Source organism: Camelus bactrianus, chromosome 27, assembly GCF_048773025.1.
Source record: "Camelus bactrianus isolate YW-2024 breed Bactrian camel chromosome 27, ASM4877302v1, whole genome shotgun sequence".
Taxonomy (NCBI): domain Eukaryota; kingdom Metazoa; phylum Chordata; class Mammalia; order Artiodactyla; family Camelidae; genus Camelus; species Camelus bactrianus.
The window spans coordinates 32,916,753-32,936,834 of NC_133565.1; the positions used below are offsets into that span (position 1 = coordinate 32,916,753).

General features: G+C 40.1%; 1 protein-coding gene and 1 non-coding gene across 3 annotated transcripts in view; one reads left to right on the forward strand and one right to left on the reverse strand.

The window, feature by feature from the left end:
- Positions 1-869: 869 nt before the first annotated feature.
- The window catches only part of EDC3 (enhancer of mRNA decapping 3), a 39,467-nt gene continuing 20,254 nt past the window's right edge, over positions 870-20,082 (forward strand). Inside the window, exons 1-4 of one of the 2 annotated variants that reach the window (XM_074354169.1) lie at positions 870-935; positions 5,079-5,289; positions 8,867-9,186; positions 18,029-18,364. In XM_074354169.1, the coding sequence (XP_074210270.1) occupies positions 5,126-5,289; positions 8,867-9,186; positions 18,029-18,364 (820 nt within the window). In that variant the 5' untranslated portion in view covers positions 870-935; positions 5,079-5,125. Of the gene's footprint in view, positions 1,037-5,078; positions 5,290-8,866; positions 9,187-18,028; positions 18,365-20,082 lie in introns of both variants that reach the window. The other variant, XM_074354168.1, reaches the window with a different exon arrangement.
- On the reverse strand, positions 7,359-7,446 carry LOC123616935 (small nucleolar RNA SNORD35). Its single transcript, XR_006725030.1, has one exon. It is a non-coding gene; the product is annotated as a small nucleolar RNA SNORD35 (small nucleolar RNA).

Below are 20,082 nucleotides of genomic sequence, written 5' to 3' on the forward strand. Positions count from 1 at the left end.
AGAGCAAGGATTCAACTCTGAGTCTGATACACCAATGGTTCTCAAACCTGGGTTGTGCTAAGAACTGACTGGAAGTAACCTTTAAAATTATAGATACCATAGCCCCTCTAGACCTACTAAGACGGAATATCCAGTGATGGAGGAAGGAGGGGAGAGTTCCTGAAAAGAGAAAAAAATTTAAGTTCTTCAACTGATTTTGCAGAACCAAATTTGGAGCCACTGCCCTATTCTATGCGGTCTGCCCAAGCAGTGGCTCCCAAACCAGGTGTCAGGCGTCAAGATGACCTTGCAAACTTTAAACTCTAAAATTCCTCATTACACTCAGTCTTGGCTCTAATCGCCTGCTTCTTCCATGACTACCAACACTCTAAAATGCCTCAGGGAGAGTGGAATTCCCATTTTCAGAGTGGGAGTCGGGGAGCGCAGTCAAGCACAGATTGGCTGAAACTAGGCACAAAATGAGCTGAGGTTGATAAACCCTTAAGATCAACCACGAAGGGAATTTCTTGTTTCCTTTAATCTATCAAGGGGGCTGACTTATTGCATCCCACAGCTGCAACCGTTCAAGGATGGAGTCCACGTCACCAGGCGCCCCCTCCTCCTCAAAGTCTTGCGCTCTTGTTCGGCGATTACCGCAAGGGGGACTGGAGGAAGCAGGAGCTCTTCAATAAGACTGCGCGCGAGAGGGGAGATCCTCAGGCGCCTGGGCCGGGGAGGGCCTGGACCCCAACTCGAACCTGTACTCCACCCCATATAAGTAGGCAGGGCACGCAAAACGGCTCCGCAGGCGCGGTTCGGGAAGGCACCGCGTTCTCTCAAATTTCCCGGGCGCCCCGCCCTTTGACGGCCGGCCCGAGGCGTCGCGGCGGAAGTGACCTCACGACGGTGGCGTGGAGACGCGGGGCGCTTCCGGCGGCGGCCGCCGCGCTGTGGGGGTGGGTGTGGGGGAGGCCCTCGGTCTCTGGGTCCTGTGGTGGTGCGGGGCCAGCTCTGCGTGGTGTGCGGAGGAGGCGCGGGCGTGGAGGCGGGAGCGAGGGTAGGCGGCCGGTTCGTGGACGCTCGTGGGAGGGCGCTTACGGGCTTGCCAGGAGGGTTTCCTTTAAGACTTCAGGGTTCCAGGCCTTGCGGACCTTGAGAGAGCAGGCACGAGCTGGGGGCCGCGTCGGATGCGCAGGGGACCCATTACTAGGGCTTGCCTCGGGGGTAGGGCTTGAAGCGGGAGGCCGAGGGCAGCGGGATTCTAAATAGTCGAGGAATTGTGGGAGGTGTGAGGCAGCAGCGGCCTAGGCTCTGGGTTTAGCCTTGTTGATGGATGCGGTAGCCCGCCCACTCGTTGCTCCCTGCCTCAGTTTCCTTTTGCACAATTGAGTAGGGTAGCAGGGAAGAGTGTGAGTGCCACATTCATGACTGATAGCTGGAGGACTGGTGAGCTAGAGTCTGAGAGAGAAAGGTGGTTGAGAAATTAATGATACCTGCCAGGGCGCAGCTTCTGCGGAATCCTGGGGACTTCCCCTTGATTCTTTAATGCCGTTGGTGTGTAAGTCTGAGCTTCTTATGGTTAGTACTCTTTCTTTGATATTGAATTGATCAGTAATTGCTTGTTGAATGGTCCAGGTGTTTTAGTTTGTGAGACGCATAGTCTTCGCCTGCTTGGCCAGTTGATTGTCAATAAATCTCCCAATTTCGGAGCTAAAAGGAGCCCTAACAATCCCCTCCTGTGGTTACAGGTGAGGGACTTGAGACATAAAATGGTTTTTGTTCTATGGTCTGTCAAATATAGGTCTTAATCCCATCAAAACACGTGACTGTCTCTGAGCAGGTCATTATTTCAACTGGAAACCTCAGATGGATTCTAGTCTTTTTTTTTTTTTTAATGAATGGCAGATTAAGTGTACTGAGCACAGAATTCCTATTTTTTGGTTTCTCTGTACGAAATGGAGATGGTTACAGATACCATAATTTCTTTTTTTTTTTTTTAACATTAATACATGTATTTTCTTTTTTAATTTTTTTTTTTTTTTGAGGTAGGGAGAGAGGTAATTAGGTTTATTTATTTTTAGAGGAGATACTGGGGATTGAACCTAGGACCTTGTGCACGTTAAGCATGCACTCTACAACTTGAGCTATACCCCCCTCCCCCCATAAGTTTTTGATTGCTGGTAATTTTTTGGTGGAGCGTTCTTGAGGGGATAGAGCTGTGGGACTAGCAAAGTGTCTCAATCTGTGTGCTTTTTATCACCTTTTCTTGTCTTATTGCAAGAACTTTTAGTGCTGTGTTGAATAAGGTTGGTGAGGGTCGACATCCTTGTCCCTGTTCCTAGGGGGAAAGCATTCAGTCTTTCACCAGTAGGTATCGTGTTAGCTGTAGATTTTTTGTAGCTTGTCTTTATCAAATTGATAAAAATTGTTTTTTGAGAGTTTTTTTTTTTTATCATTAATGGGTAGGTATTACATTTTATCAAATGCTTTTCCTGCATCATTGCTATGATCGTGGTTTTTTTTTTTTTTTTAGCTTGTAAATATAGTAGATTATATTGATTTTCTAATTTTGAACTATCATTGTATCCTTGAACTAAACATAACTAAAGAGTTATGGTATATAATTCTTTTTATGTATTGCTGAATTATTTGGCTGATATTTTGATGAGTTTTATTTCTGTACTCATGAGGGACATCCTGTTGTTGGAGTGGGTTGTTTTGGTTTTTTGTTTTGTTTTTGCTTGTTTTGTGCTGTCTTTGTCTGGTTTTGGTATCAGTAATTTTTTGCATTTATTGGTGTGATTAAAAAAAACCATGAAATTCTTATTTTGTTAATGTGAAATGCATTGATTTCTAAAATATCAAACCAGCCTTGCATTCCAGGAGTAACCAGTGAAACAATCATCATATATTTGAAAATAATATTGCTAGATTTGACTTGTTAATATTTTCTTGAGTATTTTTGGTCTTTATTTTTACAGGATATTGATTTTCTTTTCTTGTAATGCCTTTGTTAGGTTCTCACAGCAGAGTTATTGAAGGCCTTATTGGACAAGTTGGGAAGTATTTTAGTCCCCTTTATTTTCTGAAAGTTTGTATAAGATTTGCCTTATTTCTTACTTACATGTTTGATAATATTCACTGGTTAAAGCCATCCAGGACTGGAGTTTTCTTTGTGGGAAGGTTTTTAGATTAAAGATTCATTTATTTTTCTTATAAGTAAACTTTGTCTTTTGGAGCAGTTTTAGGGTCACAGCAAAATTGAGCACAAAATACAAAGTTCCCATATACCCTCTGCCCCCTACACACATAGCCTCCCACACTGTCAACATCTTACACCACAGTGTTATGTTTGTTACAGTTGAATATATATTGACACATTATTGTTACCCAAAGTCCGTAGTTTACATTAGGGTTCACTCTTCATGTTTTACATTCTGTGGGTTTTGACAAATGTATAATGACATGTATCCACCATTATATATCCAGCTATATAAAATAGTTTCACTATCCTGTGCTCTGCCTGTTTATCCCTCCCTCCCAACTCCTGACAAGTACTGCTATTTTTATTGTCTCCATAATTTTGCCTTCTCCAGAATGCAATGTAGTTGGAATGATACAGTATGTAGCCTTTTCATACTTGCTTCTTTTGCTTAGTAGTATCCATTTAAGTTTCCTCCATGTCTTTTCATGGCTTGATAGCTTATTTCTTTTTAGCGCTAAGTAATATTTCATTGTCTAGATATACTACAATTTATTTATCCATTCACTTACTGAAGGCCATTGTTGGTTGCTTCCAATTTTGGCAGTTATAGATAAAGCAGTTATAAACATTCATGCTTAGGTTTTTGTGTGGACATAAATCTTCAACTCATTTGGGTAAATTTGAGTGTGATTGCTAGACCATATGGTTAAGAGTATATTTAGTGTTGTAAGAAACTGCCAAACTGTCTTCCAAAGTGACTATACTATTTTGCATTCTTAACAGCAGTGAGTAAGAATTCCTGTTGGTCTGCATTCTTACCAGCATTTGATGATGTCAGTATTTTGGGTTTTGGCCATTCTAGTAGGCATCATTGTTATTTTAATTTGCATTTCCCTAATGACATATGATATGGAGCAATTTTTCATATACTTATTTGCCATCTGTAAATCTTTGGTGAGTTGTCTGTTCTGATATTTTGCCCATTTTAAAATCAGATTGTTCACTTGTTGAATTTAAGAGTTCTTTACATACTTTGGATAACAGACCTTTATCAGATACGTCTTTTGCAAATACTTTCAGCAAATGGTTTTCTTCTCATTCTCTTGACAGATTCAGTATTTATATTAGAAATATACAAATGTATAAATTTCCCTTCAGGCACTATTTTAAGTGCATCCCACAAATGTTGCTGTGTTCTATTTTCATAGAGTTTGGACTGTTTTCTAACTTCCCTTTTGATTTCTTCTTTGACTCGTAAGTTATTTAGAAATGTTTTGCTTAATTTCCAGGTTTTGGGGAATATTTGAAATATCTTATCATCAACTTAAAATTTAATTCTGTTGTGGACAAAAGTATACTCTGTCTGATTTCAGCCCTTTGAAATGAATTGATACTAGTTTAAGGCCCACCGTATGTTGGTGAACATTCCACGTGGACTTGAAAAGAATGTATATTCTGGAGTTGTTAGGTGTAGTGTTCTATAATGCCTTCATTATAGAACAGCGTTTTAAAAAAAAATTTTGCCCAGCATTTTTCATTGTCATCTGCAAGATGGTTAGTCTGAAATAAAACTATGCTGACATTATCAACATTTAAAAAAATATATTATTTCTTATTTACATTATAAATAGATTATAGCTTGTGTGAAATGATGTCTAGGCAAATATTATCTTTATCCAGTACATGTGGTTTAAAGCAATTATAAGGTCTTTATATATATATGTATAATATTGCTTATCATTAATATGCTTACTCCTATGGAAAAAAAAGTTTTTTTTTTTTATGCTTTATTGCCTCAGTTAAGGATGTGATAGGATATGTATTATTAAGCAACACCTGGTACAGAACTTGATATATTTGCTGAATTTAATTAAAGATTTGTCTGTTTCTCAAGGTACACTGCTTGGTTCCTTCTCTCCACGGTGGTCTCACATCTGAAACATGGCTACGGATTGGCTGGGCAGTATTGTGTCCATCAACTGTGGAGATAGCTTGGGTGTCTATCAGGGAAGAGTGTCAGCAGTGGATCAGGTCAGCCAGACCATTTCTCTCACCCGGCCTTTCCACAATGGGGTGAAGTGCCTTGTGCCAGAAGTCACCTTCAGGTTGGTATCCCGACTGATCCTTCCAAATCCGATCTGTTGGTCTGTGGAGCTTGAACGCAGGTCTCATTGCCGATATTCTCTTGCATAGGGCTGTTTTTGAGTAGAGCCTTGTCGGGGGTGAGATTTTGCCATCTTAGACCTTACAGTCTTGCTGCTGTTGCAGCAGAGACTTTGTGTCATAATTAGCTTTCAGCTGATGATTCAGGGTTTGTGAAATATTTTTGTTATCTATTAGGCATGCAATATTATATTTAAATGCATCAAATTCAGAATAATCTATTTTCTTTTATGGTTTCTGGTTTTCTTTTTCAGTTTTATATTATTTCTGCTTTCTTACATCTAAGGTCTTTATTGATTTTTCCACCCTGCATAACTCTCTCTCTTTGTAGATTTGTATTATAGTTTATCTCTAGAGGCACACTGTAGCCAGTAGCTAAAGTCCTTAGGCACGGGAGTGTATTTTTCTTTTCTTTTCTAGTGTTTGCCGACAGATCTCAAGCTTAGATGTTGTCTTCACATCCCTCTTTTCACAGGTTTGACAAACAACCTCCCTTTCTTAGGTTAAAAAAAAAAAGACTTGGACAAGAGCTTCCTTGACTTTGTAAACCACATGCACACATAACCTTTTCTGTATGTGTATCTATTCTTGTTTTTCCCCCCATGTACCATAAAATCTTACTTTTTTAACTTTTTATAAAATTTGTTGAAATATAGTTGATTTACAGTATTGTGTTAGTTTTAGGTGTACAACAAAATGATTTAGTTATATATATTCTTTTTCAGATTTTTTTCCATTTTAGGTTATAACAAGATATTGAATATAGTTCCCTGTGCTATACAGTGGGTCTTTGTTGTTTATTTTATATACAGTTGTATGTATATGTTAATCCCAAACTTCTAATTTATACCTCCTCCCCCCCCTTTCCTCTTTGGTAACCATGGTTTGTTTTCTGTGTCTGTGAGTCCTATTTCTGGTTTGTAAATAAGTTCATTTGTATCATTTAAAATTTTTTTTTAGATTCCACAAAGTGATGTCTTATGATATTTGTCTTTCTCTCTCTGACTTACTTTATTTTAATATAATAATCTCTAGGTCCATCCATGTTGCTGCAACTGGTATTATTTTATTCTTTTTTGTGGCTAAATAATATTCCATTCTGAATATATATACCACATCTTCTTTATCCATTCATCTGTTGATGGACATTTAGGTTACCTCCATGTCTTGGCTATTGTAAATAGTGCTGCTGTGAACATTGGGGTGCATATCTCTTTTCAAATTAGAGTTTTCTCCAGATATATGCCCAGGGGTGAGGTTGCTGGATCATATGGTAAGTCTATTTTCAGTTTTTTAAGGAACTTCCATACTGTTCTCCATAGTGGCTGCAGCAATTTACATTTCCACCAGCAATGTAGGAGGGTTCCCTGTGTATCCATTCTTATTTCTTGGTTCCTCTGCAGAATCCATGGAAGAGATACTTTTGTGTTCAGGACTGACCTTATCATGTATACTTTATGTGCTGTTTTTTTTTTATCTCCTTTGGGACCCTATTTCATTTTTTCTGTGTCTTCACTTTCAACCTTTATACTGTCTCTTTTTGTCTTTGCACTGTAACATTCCCAGGCCTCTCCCATAGTAAAAACACTCCGCCTCCACATATGCACACCTTGCATTTGCCACTGTGTATTGCCCTTTCATTCACCTTCTCTTTATACTTACAATTCTTTTCAGAGCAAAATATGGTTGACTCTTGAACAACAAGGATGGTAGAGCTCCAACTGCCTGTGCCATCGAAAATCTGTGTGTAACTTTACAGTTAGCCATCCGTATCCACAGTTCTGTGTCTGTGGGTTCAGCCAGCTGTGGAGCATATTGTACTGTAGTGTGTGTTTAGTGGGGAAAAAAATCTGTGTATAAGGGGACCTGCACAGTTCAAACCCATGTTGTTCAAGGGTCAGCTGTATTCTTTCATTCCCTTTGTGACCTAATTCTCTAGTCTCTCCCTGCTCCACCATTGTCTCTTTTCTAACTTTACCATCTTGCTGAACTGGCCTTTTTATCCCCCCTACCCCTGGCATTAGCTGAGCCATTGGCGCTTTGAGCACTGCCCACAGTGGCATCCGCAGACCACCGTGAGAAAACCTCCATCATCTGCCTTGCTGAACTAACTTCTGCCAAGTTTGTAGATGCCCTGATTGCCAAATTCAGTGGCGGTGCCTCAATTCTAATCTTACCGTATTCGAATGTTCCTCAGCTGTTGGAATGACCTCTTCTTTTAGTTTCTTTGTCACCCCTTTGGGGTTTTCCTTCCATGAATTCCTCCAATCCCTTATACACCTTTCCCTCCACTCCAGGTTCCTTTTCTTCTACTCACTTTTTAAGATTGGTTTAGTCAAAGTTGTGTCTTTGATTCTTTTCTTGGTCTGTAGTCTCTCTAGGCAATCTCTTGTGTACTTCCTTGCACATTCATGAAACCCCAGATCTTTAATTGAGACCTGTCATCTGAGTTCCATATACTTTAATTGTCTACTGGTTATTTTCAGGGGGATATCCCACAAGATAACCTAAATTTAAGATTTTCAAAGCTGAGCTCATAATATTACCTGCAGATTCCTTCCTCCAAAGGTCTACCCTTAATTAGTGATGAATGACACCTTTCACCCAAGTTAGAAACTTAGGAATCATAAATTCTTCTTTCTCTTGAACCTCATGTTTGGTTAGTCACCAAATTCTGTGGATTTCAAATGTTTTTTGGTTCGATCCTCCCCTTTCCCTTTGCATCATCACTCGCCCTGTTGTTTCTTGCCTCATCTCCTAACTGGTGCTCCTACCTCTAGGTTCTCCACCACCCTACAGCCACCAGGAAAATCCAGTGTGATTATTATCTGGTCCCTGACTTCCTCCACAGCCTTGCCTCCTGATGGCCCTCTACAAGCATCCTTCCCTTTAGTAGCATTGTAACATTTGCATTTCCACAAATGGGCCATATTTTCTCAATCTCAGCCTTGGCCTGAGATGCCCCTCTCCCTATCATACTCTTTTTTGCCAACTCTCACTTTCCCTCCCCAAGAAGACTTAGCTTACGTGCTTCATCCATTTCTGCCAAGCTAACATATGTTTTGCTTTGGGGTGCTCTAGTGCCCCATGCCCACCTCTGTCATAGTATTTAACACTTTTGATTACCTACTTGAATTTTCTGCTGACCAGGCTGTGAGTTCCTTATGGGCATGTATTGCTTTTCATCTCCATATACCCGACTCCTAGTGTACAGCTTACCATATAGTAAGAACTCTGTACATACCTATTGAATGAGCAAGTGAGTGAGTGAATGAAAAAAAGCCATTAAGCATTTTAGACATGCAAGATGTTAATGATAGTTTTGTGATAAACCATAGGTTTCTTTAAAAGCCAGTGCTGTGTCAGTTGAATGGTGGTGACTGAGCCTGGTCTTTGACTTTTCTGCCACCTTTCCTTGGAATGCAGCCCGCAAAGGTGTAGCTGGTAGCTATTGATACCAGTTTCATCACTGTTATCATCATTATAGTTTTGAGACTTGGACTTTTTTGTGTATTTCAGGGCAGGTGACATTACAGAATTAAAAATTCTGGAGATACCAGGTCCTGGAGAAAACCAGCATTTTGGAGACCTTCATCAGACAGAATTGGGCCCCTCTGGTGTTGGGTGCCAAGCAGGCGTCAATCAGAATGGCACAGGCAAGTTGGCCAAGAAGCCAGCCTCTTCCAGCAGTGCCCCTCAGAACATCCCTAAGAGGACAGATGTGAAGAGCCAAGAAGTTGCCGTTTCTCCTCAGCAGCAACAGTGCTCAAAGAGCTATGTGGACAGGCACGTGGAATCCTTGAGTCAATCCAAAAGTTTCCGTCGCCGGCACAACTCTTGTAAGTTGGATCAAGTTAATTTCTTCTTAATCTGTTTCTTCTTAACTTACTTCATGTCTATTATAAGCTCTTATCCTTTGATGTTCTTTAAATAAATCTTTTATTACAGTAATAAAAAAGGATGCTGGTAGAGCTTCACAAAAATATAGCATGGTTCTTTTATTCTGGAGCTATTTCCTCAAGATATTAAGGGAAAGGAAATGAGCTGTTAAGAGGCTCACACCAGCTCCCAGCCCTCTCTTGCCACTTACTGTACTTCAAAAAAAGTCAGCGATCTACCTAGAGACAAAAGTAATGTTTTTAATCTGGTGACTGGTGGTAGTAGTGATCCTTGAATTGAATCTGCATTCACGCTGTTCTAGGGGATTCTTGAATAAGTTTTCTTCATGTGATTTGACTCCCATCCTCAGAGGAGAGGAAGGGATGGGCCTGGACACCTCTGTGATATTGTTGTTTCTGATGGATTGACAGTTTTAAATTTGCTGTATTCACTGTTCCTGCTGACACATCAAGGAGAGCATACGCTTGTGTGTGTTGAAGCCCAGTTTTGTTTGGTGCTAACAAATTGTTGAAAGCTGTTTGCTCATTGTAGAACCATAGTTAATTCTCTAGAATCAGGTATGCTCTTTAACATTTTTACTAGAATAATGTTACTATAATGAATTGTAACAGATTCACTAGAATTTTCAGGGGTCAGCATTTTTAAGTTTTAGAAATGCCTGATTCTGTGAATAAACTATTGAAATTTTGAAAATTAAAAAAAATTATTGCAAGGCACTTTCCTTCAGTTTCTTAAATAACTGAATTGACAATGGCTGAGGACCTGAAACTGAAGGTGAATTGTTAGTTCTTCTGTACCCTTTGAAGAACTGTGGAATGCTTGCATAGGAAATGACTTTAAATTTAGACTTTAACCTACTCTGCTTTCCTTTATTCTCTCTTAAAAAAAACAAAACAAAAGAAAACACTTTTTTTCTTTACCAAAATTGACTTGTTAAAAGTCAAATATTCAAGCACTTTATAGTCTTACGCACTTGGTGATAATCTTCATTAGCGATTTGTAGATGATTTTTTCCTAGGCACTTTCTCCCTTTTGTTAACAGCTTACCTTACTATGGTACATTTGTTACTTTTAATGAGCCAATGTTGATACATTAACCAAACTATTTTATTCAGATTGCCTTAGTTTTTACCTAATGTGCTTTTCATGGCTCTCATCCAGCATACTACATTGCACTTAGTAGTCATGTCTCCTCTTGTCTCAGACTTTTATTGTTTTTGATGACCTAGACAGTTTTGATGAATACTGGTCAGATATTTTGTAGAATATTTCTCAGTTGGTATTTGATGTTTTTCTCATTATTAGCCTGGGGTATGTGTTTTTGGAAGGAAGACCACAGAAGTAAAGTGTCATTTTTTCATCACATCATATCAAGAGTATATATTCTCAACATGGTTTATGAGTTTTGATGTTGACCTTGATTGCCTAACCGAGGTAGTGTATGTCAGATTTCTCCTCTGTAAAGTTCCCTTTTTCTGCCCTTTCCTTACTGTGCTCTTTGGAATGGAGTCACTATGTGTGGCCCACACCTCAGGGGTGGAGAGATATGCAGAGAATCTACATGAATTAGTTGGAATTCTTTTGCACCAGAGATTTGTCTCTTTGCCATTTATTTATTTATTCAGGCATTTATTTTTGTCACTATGAACTTGTAAGTATTTACTTTATACTTTGGGTTATAATTCATTACTGCTTTGTTTTGGTATTCAAATAGTTTCAGTTTTGGCCACTGGAAGCTTTCAGGTGGCTACTGTATCCCTTTGACATGCCACCGTCACTGTGGGTGATTTTTTTTCCCCCCAGTACTGCTTTACTTTCTGGCACTGCAAGATGCTCCTACATTTCCTGTCCCAGCCCTAGAATCAGCCGTGTCTCCAAGGAGCCCTGTTTCCTTTTATTAGGGAATGGTAATACAAATCACCATCTAGGTGCTAGGTCTCCTCATTGCTACTGGGTGTCGCCCTTTCAGCTGACGGAGCAAGAGAATGTATATGTGTATACTTCACCAGTGTGTATACACATGTCTAAAAATATTTCTACATGTAACCTTCATTACTATATTAAGCTAAATATGAGTTCATACTGATGTCTCCAGTTCCATTACCTCTAATCCATTACCACGTGGATCATTCCAGCTGTCTTCTTATCTGTAGCCTCTTACCCGGACAGTGAGAAATCCATACTATCTGCCGTCCATTGACTTAAATAATTCTGTTCCAGTAACAGTATCAGAATTACTAACTCTAACCCAGACCCCCAAACCCTTAATTGATTTGTTTCATATGTTTGTAATGGATTGTTTCATTGCATTCTGCATTCCATTTTGGGATCCTGCAACCTCCTCAGTGGTTTTTTGTTTTGTTTTTTTTAACATCCATACATTAAGGCTCACTCTTTGTGCTCTAAAGTTCTGGGGGTTTTAACAAATACATAGTATCTGTATCTATCATTACAGCACTAATCAGATTCCCCCGTATTTCACCTATTCTGTCCTTTCCCTTTTCCCTCCATGACCACCACCCCTCAACAACTACTGGTAAAAAGATCATGGGCAATAAAATGTTGGATTCTCTTTCTGAGAATTTCTTCTGAATCCAAATTTGTGTGGACATGTCTGTGGCCTGGGAATTTGATGATGAGATGTGGCTCAGGATTGGTTTGTGATAAGGAGCAGAGTTCCATTTACTTTTATCTGATCAGTGAACCCTTTGAGATGAGTAGAAAGGTCTGCTGGAAATTGACTTTTATGTAGCACATTAAGGATTCCAAAGAAGTAGATTGGTTTCTTCCGACCATGGTGGTAATGTAGATTTTTAATGTTTTTTGGTGAATGAAGACATGGAGATTATTTTTCTCGTTAGAGATCTATAAATCAAATTTTCTTTGGTATATGTACATTGGTACGGAGACTAGTAGATTGATAAAACTGTAGGAATAGAATCTGTCTTCAATTCTGGCTTTTAATTGTTCTTTCAAGGTTAGTTATAGGTTGCTGAGGGATTTGTTGGTTTTAGTTACCTAATCCGACGTTGATGAGAGATCAGCACAAGCAGATTTTAATCTCTTTTATGTTGGGGGGTTGGGAGGGTGGTTATAAAGACTAGTTTCTGTGACCTTGGTCACTGAACCGACCACTCAGAGTAGTTGTCAAATGAATGGAACATCAGTCCAGGGAGCAGAGGGAAACCACTGGAGGCCTGCCAAGCAAACGCCTGTGTATGATCTGTTCTGTGTAACAGTGATCCCACTGTCTGAGGTCAGAAAGTTATTTTTTGCTAAGTTTTTCTGGTCCTACTGAGGTCCTGATGTGACTTCTTAACCTCCTTGGACGTGCGTCATATATCCAGCAGGCTTAGAAACCCTGGTGCCCAAGAGGTTGACTGACTGCCAGGCTCTAGAATTTGGGAGTTGAAAAGAAGGTCCCAGATACTCTCAGGCACCTCCTCACATAGCTGGCACTATGTGAGTCTGGCACTAAAACATTTGTCATTTGACCCTCAGGTGCCCTTTAGCGTGCTAAGTGCAGGACAGAGTTGCCCTTTACAATATGTGTGTGACAAAAACCAATAAATAAGTGACACTGAGGGTTACACAACAATGGATTTGTTATATGTTATCCTGGCCAAAGGCCCTCTGTGCCAAAGGCTGGCAGCAAAATGGCACAGGAAGGCAGCCAGCCTCCAGTCTTAACATACACTTGGCCCTTGTAATTAAAAGGTAGAGAAATCTGGGAGTGTTGTTTATCTTTTCCAAGGGAAGTGCTTTTCTCTTCCAGTGGCCAAGGGCCAGGTTAATACAGAGCCAGGCCCTTTGGGCTGAGTAAGCCAAGTATTGAGGCAGCATATTCAGCCAGGACTTCCCAATGTTTATATTAAAATATGAGGAAAGGGAAGAATAAGAGACAACTGAGCATGTTAGCCTGCCTTTCATTTATTTTATATTCTCCTTTCTGTTCTTGCTGACCTGTGATGTCAGTATTTCCTCTTCAAAATTTTTTTCACTCTCTGCTTTCCTGATAGTATTTGGAACATAGCTGGTCCTTAGTGCTCATTCATTTGTCAAATGAATGAATGGAACATCTGTATTCAGAAGGAGCATGAGAAAAATACCTGTTAGCTATCTTAATTGTGGTGGTGGTTTCGTTGGTGTATACATCTATCAGAATTCATCAAATTGTATATCTGAAATATGTGTGGCTTACCGGAATCATACCATAATAAAGGTGTTTTTAAAAAAAGAAAGAAAAGAAAAATCATTGGAAATAAAACCCAGAGGAAAATAAAGTTGTTGTCGGAAAGATAAAATGGCATCATTAAAAATCTTGGATTCCTAAAATGATCAAATGTTAGGTTTCCAGAAACTGCCTCTTAGGACAATGGCCATCTGTTTAAAAAAAAAAAAAAACTACATAACAATTAATGTAACATAGACTATTACAGTGTTTTTCATAGCTGTTTTCTCTTATATTTGTACCTATTTTTTTATACTGAAAATCTTGATTCATAAAAATGTTAACAGATTTACTCATTTGTTTTATTTCATAGTATGTACAAAATTGTTTTAAAATTGTAATGCCAACATTAACAATAAAGGTACAAAATGAATTTTAAAAAAAGGAAAATGCCTGATACTGGGAGTGGGGGGTATAGGTATAGCTCAGTGGTAGAGGACGTACTTGGTTAGCGCCAGCTCCTGGGTTCAGTCCGCGGTGCCTTGGTTAAGGGGGGAAAAAGACAAATACCTGATACTTTCTAAAGTCATAACTCTGGGTTTGGTTGTAAGTGATGTTTATAGAGTCTGTGGCTGAGCCAAAAATGATTTCCCATCTTGCTGCTTTTCCCGTGTCTTCTCTCCCATGAGTTAATTGCTTGTCTCCATCTGTCACTGTGCTAGGTCCAGGATTGTTCATTGTCAGTTCACACTGGACGGGACTAAACTCCTTTCCTCTGTATCTCTTGCCTCATATTCCCTCTTGTATTATTGTTGACAACTTCATCTTCCTGTCCTTTTCAGTCACGCAACACACTTGGCATAGTTTTGTTGTTTTTTGGGTTCTTACTGGGTTTTTTTTAATAGACTTTATTCTTTTAGAGCAGTTTCAGCTTCACAACAGAACTGAGCAGAAAATAGGGAGTTCCCACATAACCCTCCCCACCCACACATATATACTCCCCTCCCCTCAACATCTCTCATCAGTGTGGCATAGTTGGTACAATCGATGAACCAACATGGACACGTTATTATCAACCAAAGTCCATAGTTTACATTAGGGTTCACTCTTGGTGTTGTCAATTCTATGGATTTTGACAAATGCGTGAGGACATATAGCCACCACTATAGTATACAGAATAATTTCATTGCCCTAAAAATCCCTTGTGCTCCATCTATTCATTCCTCCCTCCCTCCCTCTCCCCAAACCCCTGGAAACCACAATCTTTTTATTGTTTTTGTAGCTGTTTGGCCTAGTTTTTTGATGGCTTCATTTTCTTCTCACAGTTAATCCTCAAGTTGCCTTTTCTTTTGTAACTTCTTTAGACTCTTGTTATTTATTTGGGGGTTTTATTTGTTTTATTTTTTGATATGGCTGTTTTGATTTCTTAATTCAGTGGAGATTTACATACTTATGATGGACCAGGCATAGTATTGGGTGACAGGTCTGAATGACGTGGTTCTGCCCCTCTGTCAGCAGAGCTGGTTCTGTCTATGTGTGCCAGTGCAATGCTGGTGTGAGTAGTGAGCAGACAAGGAGAAAGCCCCATCTCCTTCCTCCTTCCTTCCCGTCTCTTCAGGTACCTACTACCTACTACTGGTGGTAGACCCTAACAGGAAGCCAGCTAAAGAAGGAAAAATGTAGTTTGTAGAGTTCTAGCCTGGCATCACAAAGGGTGATTGTGGAGCTGAAAGGCAATAGTTTATTAAGTGACACACTTAACACTTTGAATGAAACAGATGCAAAGAACTGGCCCCAGGTTCAGTTAATTAAAAATTTAGAAAAGTTTAATGTCATTCATAGCTGGGAGGAACACCTCTGAGAGGCATGACGTAGGTCATGGTGAAAAAACTCCTGTAAAGAGTCAGGTGGTAAGTGTTTCAGGGTTTACAGGCTGTACGGTCTCTGTCTCAAACATCTGACTTTGTGTCATAGCACAAAGGCAGCCTTAGACGGTATGTAGACAAGTGCGTGTGATTGTGTTCCAGGAAAGCTTTATTTACAGAAACAGGCAGGGTTCAGGCTGAATTTGGCCCCAGGGCTGTGATGTAGAGTATACATTTGGGTGAAGGTTAATCAGTGATAGTTTGTATGGATTCTTCCTTGAATAATCTTTATTACTTTTTAATTTGGGAGACCGTCTTCTTAGATCTGATTAGATTAATTTTAGAAAACCTCATTCTGGTTTAAGAAGGCCTATGTAGGAGGAATAGGGGAGGTGTTCTCTTGTTCACTTATTATTGCATTGTTGGTATTATCTGTAATACATGGCTTGTTCATAGAAATCTTTAAGCCACTTACTTGATGTGGGTATGCTTTAGTAGTTAAAATTGTGTACAGTTGCACAGCAATGTGAATGTACTTAATGCCACTGAACTGTACACTTAAAATGATTTAAATGATAAATTGTGTGTATGTATATTTTGCCACAATTTTTAAATTATGATGTAAATCCACTTGCATGGACACACTTCTTGTTACAGCACATCTCTCATTTCTCATATCTCAAATACTGGCAGTGATTGGGTGACATGAACCCCCATAATGGTGCCAGCTTCCATCTGTACATTAAACTCATAAAGCTTCATTTCTTTCTGTTATCAGTATCTTCTCCCTGCATCCTTTATGCTCCTGGGCATGCACACACCCACTGGAGGGAGACCACTGGGCCAGAAACCTATTTCCTAATAGGATGCTTTGACTTAATATTGAGGCAGTGCATTGATAATCTTGCAAACTGGATTTTTTCTCTGGTTCTTCCCTTGCTTACATATATTGCTAATGGTGTTATCCTGACGTTGTATTTTCATGCTTGCTCTCCAGCTTTTTCATCCATATTTCTATAGCACTTTATGTAAACTTCTGTTATAATTCTTACTACATTGTATTTTAATGATTTGATTATATATCTCTCCTCCTTCCTTTTTGAGTAGCGTGTCTTGGTTGCATGCTATGTTCCTAGCACCTAGCTGTGGCACACAGCATGCTATCACTGAATGTTTTTATCAAATTATTGGAACTAGAACTTAACCCAGACTTTGACAGGCTTCTGAGTGGTTCATAATCTGAGCTATCTATGGTAGCTTAGCCAACTCTTCCCCTCCTTCATAGTTTTGGTCAGCCCTAGGTTGTTTTTCAGAGGCCTAAATCTCATCTTTACTGCCAGCAGAGCCCTTTTCCATACCAATATTTGGCATTAGGAAAACTTGGACATGAGCTATATTTTCATAGTACTCGTCTTTCTGAATGATTATTGTAATTGATCTTGCTGATGTTAATTCGTTAAACAAATATTTGACTGCCTGCTGTGTGCTCTAAACCCTGCTGGGGATCCACTGAGCATTTCATACACAACGAAATTGAGAAGTTGGATGATAGGTACAAGGTGATACAACATGTTGATGACAGAACTGCAGCTAGATCCTAGGTCTCCTGACACATGGTCCACTGGACAGAGGGGAGTTGCTGTGGAAAGAGAGCAGCGTAGCTGGGGTGATGCACGCTAGGGGATTTGCTCATGATCATCCTAACCTCCGCTTGAGTATTTTCAGCAGTCAAGGAGCTCAGTCTCTCAAAAGGAAGTACATTATGTTTATTTAGACTATGTTGGAAGTTCAGTTTGGCACACCAGTCACCTGATCCACCCTTTCAGGGTGATCAGATGGGGCTCAAACTATAAACTTAGTTCAGGATTCTCTGGGGAGGGAGAGTTTGGAGAATTATGTGGGGTCTTCTGCCTTGGCTGCTAGAGGAATAGTTGACTGATGTGTGGTGGCCAAATGGAGTATCAGAGACAGTGACTGACTGCTCTGGTTTTGATATGCATCTTGATGTGGCAAAGAACTAGTGAAACAGAGCTAAACTTCTGGTAAAATAGGATTAGGTCAGTATGGTCCATGTCATTATTTGATAGTTCAGAAATTGCTTACCCAGAAGAGAAAATTTTGAGAAAAGAGATCACATTTACCAAAAGATCTTAAAACAGGGCTATAAGTCAAATATAGCCGCTTATAGTGGTAGTTGTGTATCTGGCTCAAGATCTGGACTCTGTCTAAACCAGGGATTCCCTCCTGCTGGGGTGTAACCTGAGAGCAAGTTAAAAATCAGAAGATTGCTTGCTTGGTAAACATAGAATTAAGAGCCACTTGAGTAGTATCTTCTTACGAACTTCAGGTGTGAGGAGCTGGCTTTCTTTTACTCTGGGGGAATTTCTCTCCTAAACAAGTACTGGACATTCAGAAGAGACAGCTGCGTTCTTACCCTTCCACTGTTTTGATAGTCAGTTGTCAAAAAAAACCTTGGTCGTTACCAATTTCCTTATGAAGGGCAGAACTTAAGATTTGCAGGAATACTGCTTATTTCATATTCACTATTACTTGGATAATATATGAAATCTATTATTGCATGAGATTTGTGGCAGTTTGTGCTACTTGATATGATTTAGGAATAGCTTAACCATACCATGTTCACATTGATTCCTAGAACACTCTCCATAAAGGGCCAGTGCGTTTTGCATTTCCCCTGAGCACTTTCTGTGTACACACTGACTTTAGTACCTGTTTTTCCTCCAGGGTCATCTAGTAGCAGGCACCCAAATCAGGCAACTCCAAAGAAAAGTGGCTTAAAGAATGGCCAGATGAAGAATAAAGACGACGAGTGCTTCGGGGATGACATTGAGGAGATCCCAGACACAGATTTTGATTTCGAAGGGAACCTGGCCCTTTTTGACAAGGCAGCTGTGTTTGAGGAGATTGATACCTATGAGAGGAGAAGTGGTACCCGTTCCCGGGGCATCCCAAATGAGCGGCCTGCTCGGTACCGCCACGATGAGAACATCCTGGAGTCAGAGCCCATTGTCTACCGGCGGATCACAGTGCCCCACAGTGTGAGCAAGGAGTTCTGCACAGGTGAGTCACCCCACATCCCACTGGCTGCTCTTCCCTTCCTTTTAGACTTGAAACAGAATGTCCTAGATTGTGAGTCAGAGTCTTGGCAGTAGGAATTAACTCAGGCAGCGTGGTGGTTGGCCCATTATATTGTCTCTTGGAGTCTGTGGCTGATACAACATCCTACCTACCACTGGGTTGGAGGTGGTGGCTGATTTTTCTACATGTCCATTTATATCCCGCGCGTGGCAGGATCTGGTCTGCTGTTTATTAAGTATGCTGTGATTTACAATTGAAGGCCTGGAGGCCAGCTGCCTAGATTCACACAGTCAGATCTGTTTTCACTTTGGCTTCCCTGTTACTGCCTGTTCATTTTACCAGAAGTTCACCTCTGTTTCACTAGTTGTTTGCTGCGGTAACAGATAGTCAGAGATGGGTAGTTGAAACCATTGACTAAAATTACAGAGTTTCAATACATCACATTTTTACTACACTGTCCTTATCTCCTGCTAGCTCTGGTCATTGAGGGTTGGCTAGTCATAATGCTCATGTGACAGAGTAGTGTCTTGGTAGTTATCTGGGTCACTGTATATGATAGCCTGTTCTGTTACTTCCGCGATGTTTCTTTTTTTGTAGCAGTGGAATCTTTTCTTCAAACGTGGCATTTGAGGCAGCGGTGGAAGAGGTGGTCTACCTCATTCCTATCTCTGTCCCTTCCCCCCAAACTTATTAACTGGGTTTCTTGAAAGACAGATTGAAACCATTGTTATTAAATAATCCTAAGAACTAAAAGGGGAATCATAATAATTTTAATAAGTAGAGAAGGAACTGAGTAATCATTTTGATTTGAAGTTTTGAATATAGAGATTATAAATCTTGAATGCTAGTAGCAGTTACAGGAAGATTTATGGAGACAGCTTAATTACATTTGGGGGAAAATCAGAGCTGTGGCATGGCATTTTTCTAGACAACAGTAGGGCTCTGTTGTATTTGGTTTTGCTGAGTGTAAAGCTTCCATATGAAAAAAATAAGCAGATTGTCAGGCTAAGAAAGACTACTAAGTTATTTCCATCTTTCACTGTCAGACTCTGGCAGGCATGCCTCTTTACTAATAAGGTAGTTTCCTTAAGTGACACTGACAGTGTGATTTGCTGAACTCTGCTGGTTTTTACCACCCATGTTAAGGCAAACAGCCTGGCTCAGAATCAGACTTTATTTAAATGGCCAGGTTTTAAGCTTTTCAAAGGCAGCTATCATCCAGCAGGTCTGGTAGTGCACTTAGATCCTGCCACCCATCCACCTCTGACTGCTCTCTTTTCACTGCCCTCAGTAGCAAAATAAGCTGCCTCTCCTGGTAGCTCTCTGGAAGTTGAGGTGGTTGAGTCACGCAGAATGTGATTTCCCTGAAATTCCTGAGCTTGGGAGGGGCGGTTATAGGCTTCCTGGAGTGAAGTGGCTAAAAGGGAGAGAGTAACAGTGAGAATCAGGAAAGATTCTCAGATTGCAAAGAGTCTAAGAAAGCGTTTGCTGAAGTAGACAGTGGGAGAGGTGGGAATTTTCATCCTGCTACACACTCCACCTCCCCAACTTGATCTTCACACCTCATTTAATTTAATGACGGAAGTAAAAATTCTCTCGTATGAAACTATTTTTCCAGAATTGCCATTAGCAGGCATGCTACAAAGCACATGCACTGGACCTTGGCCAAGAACTCAGGTGCGGCGACTTGTGGTATGTAG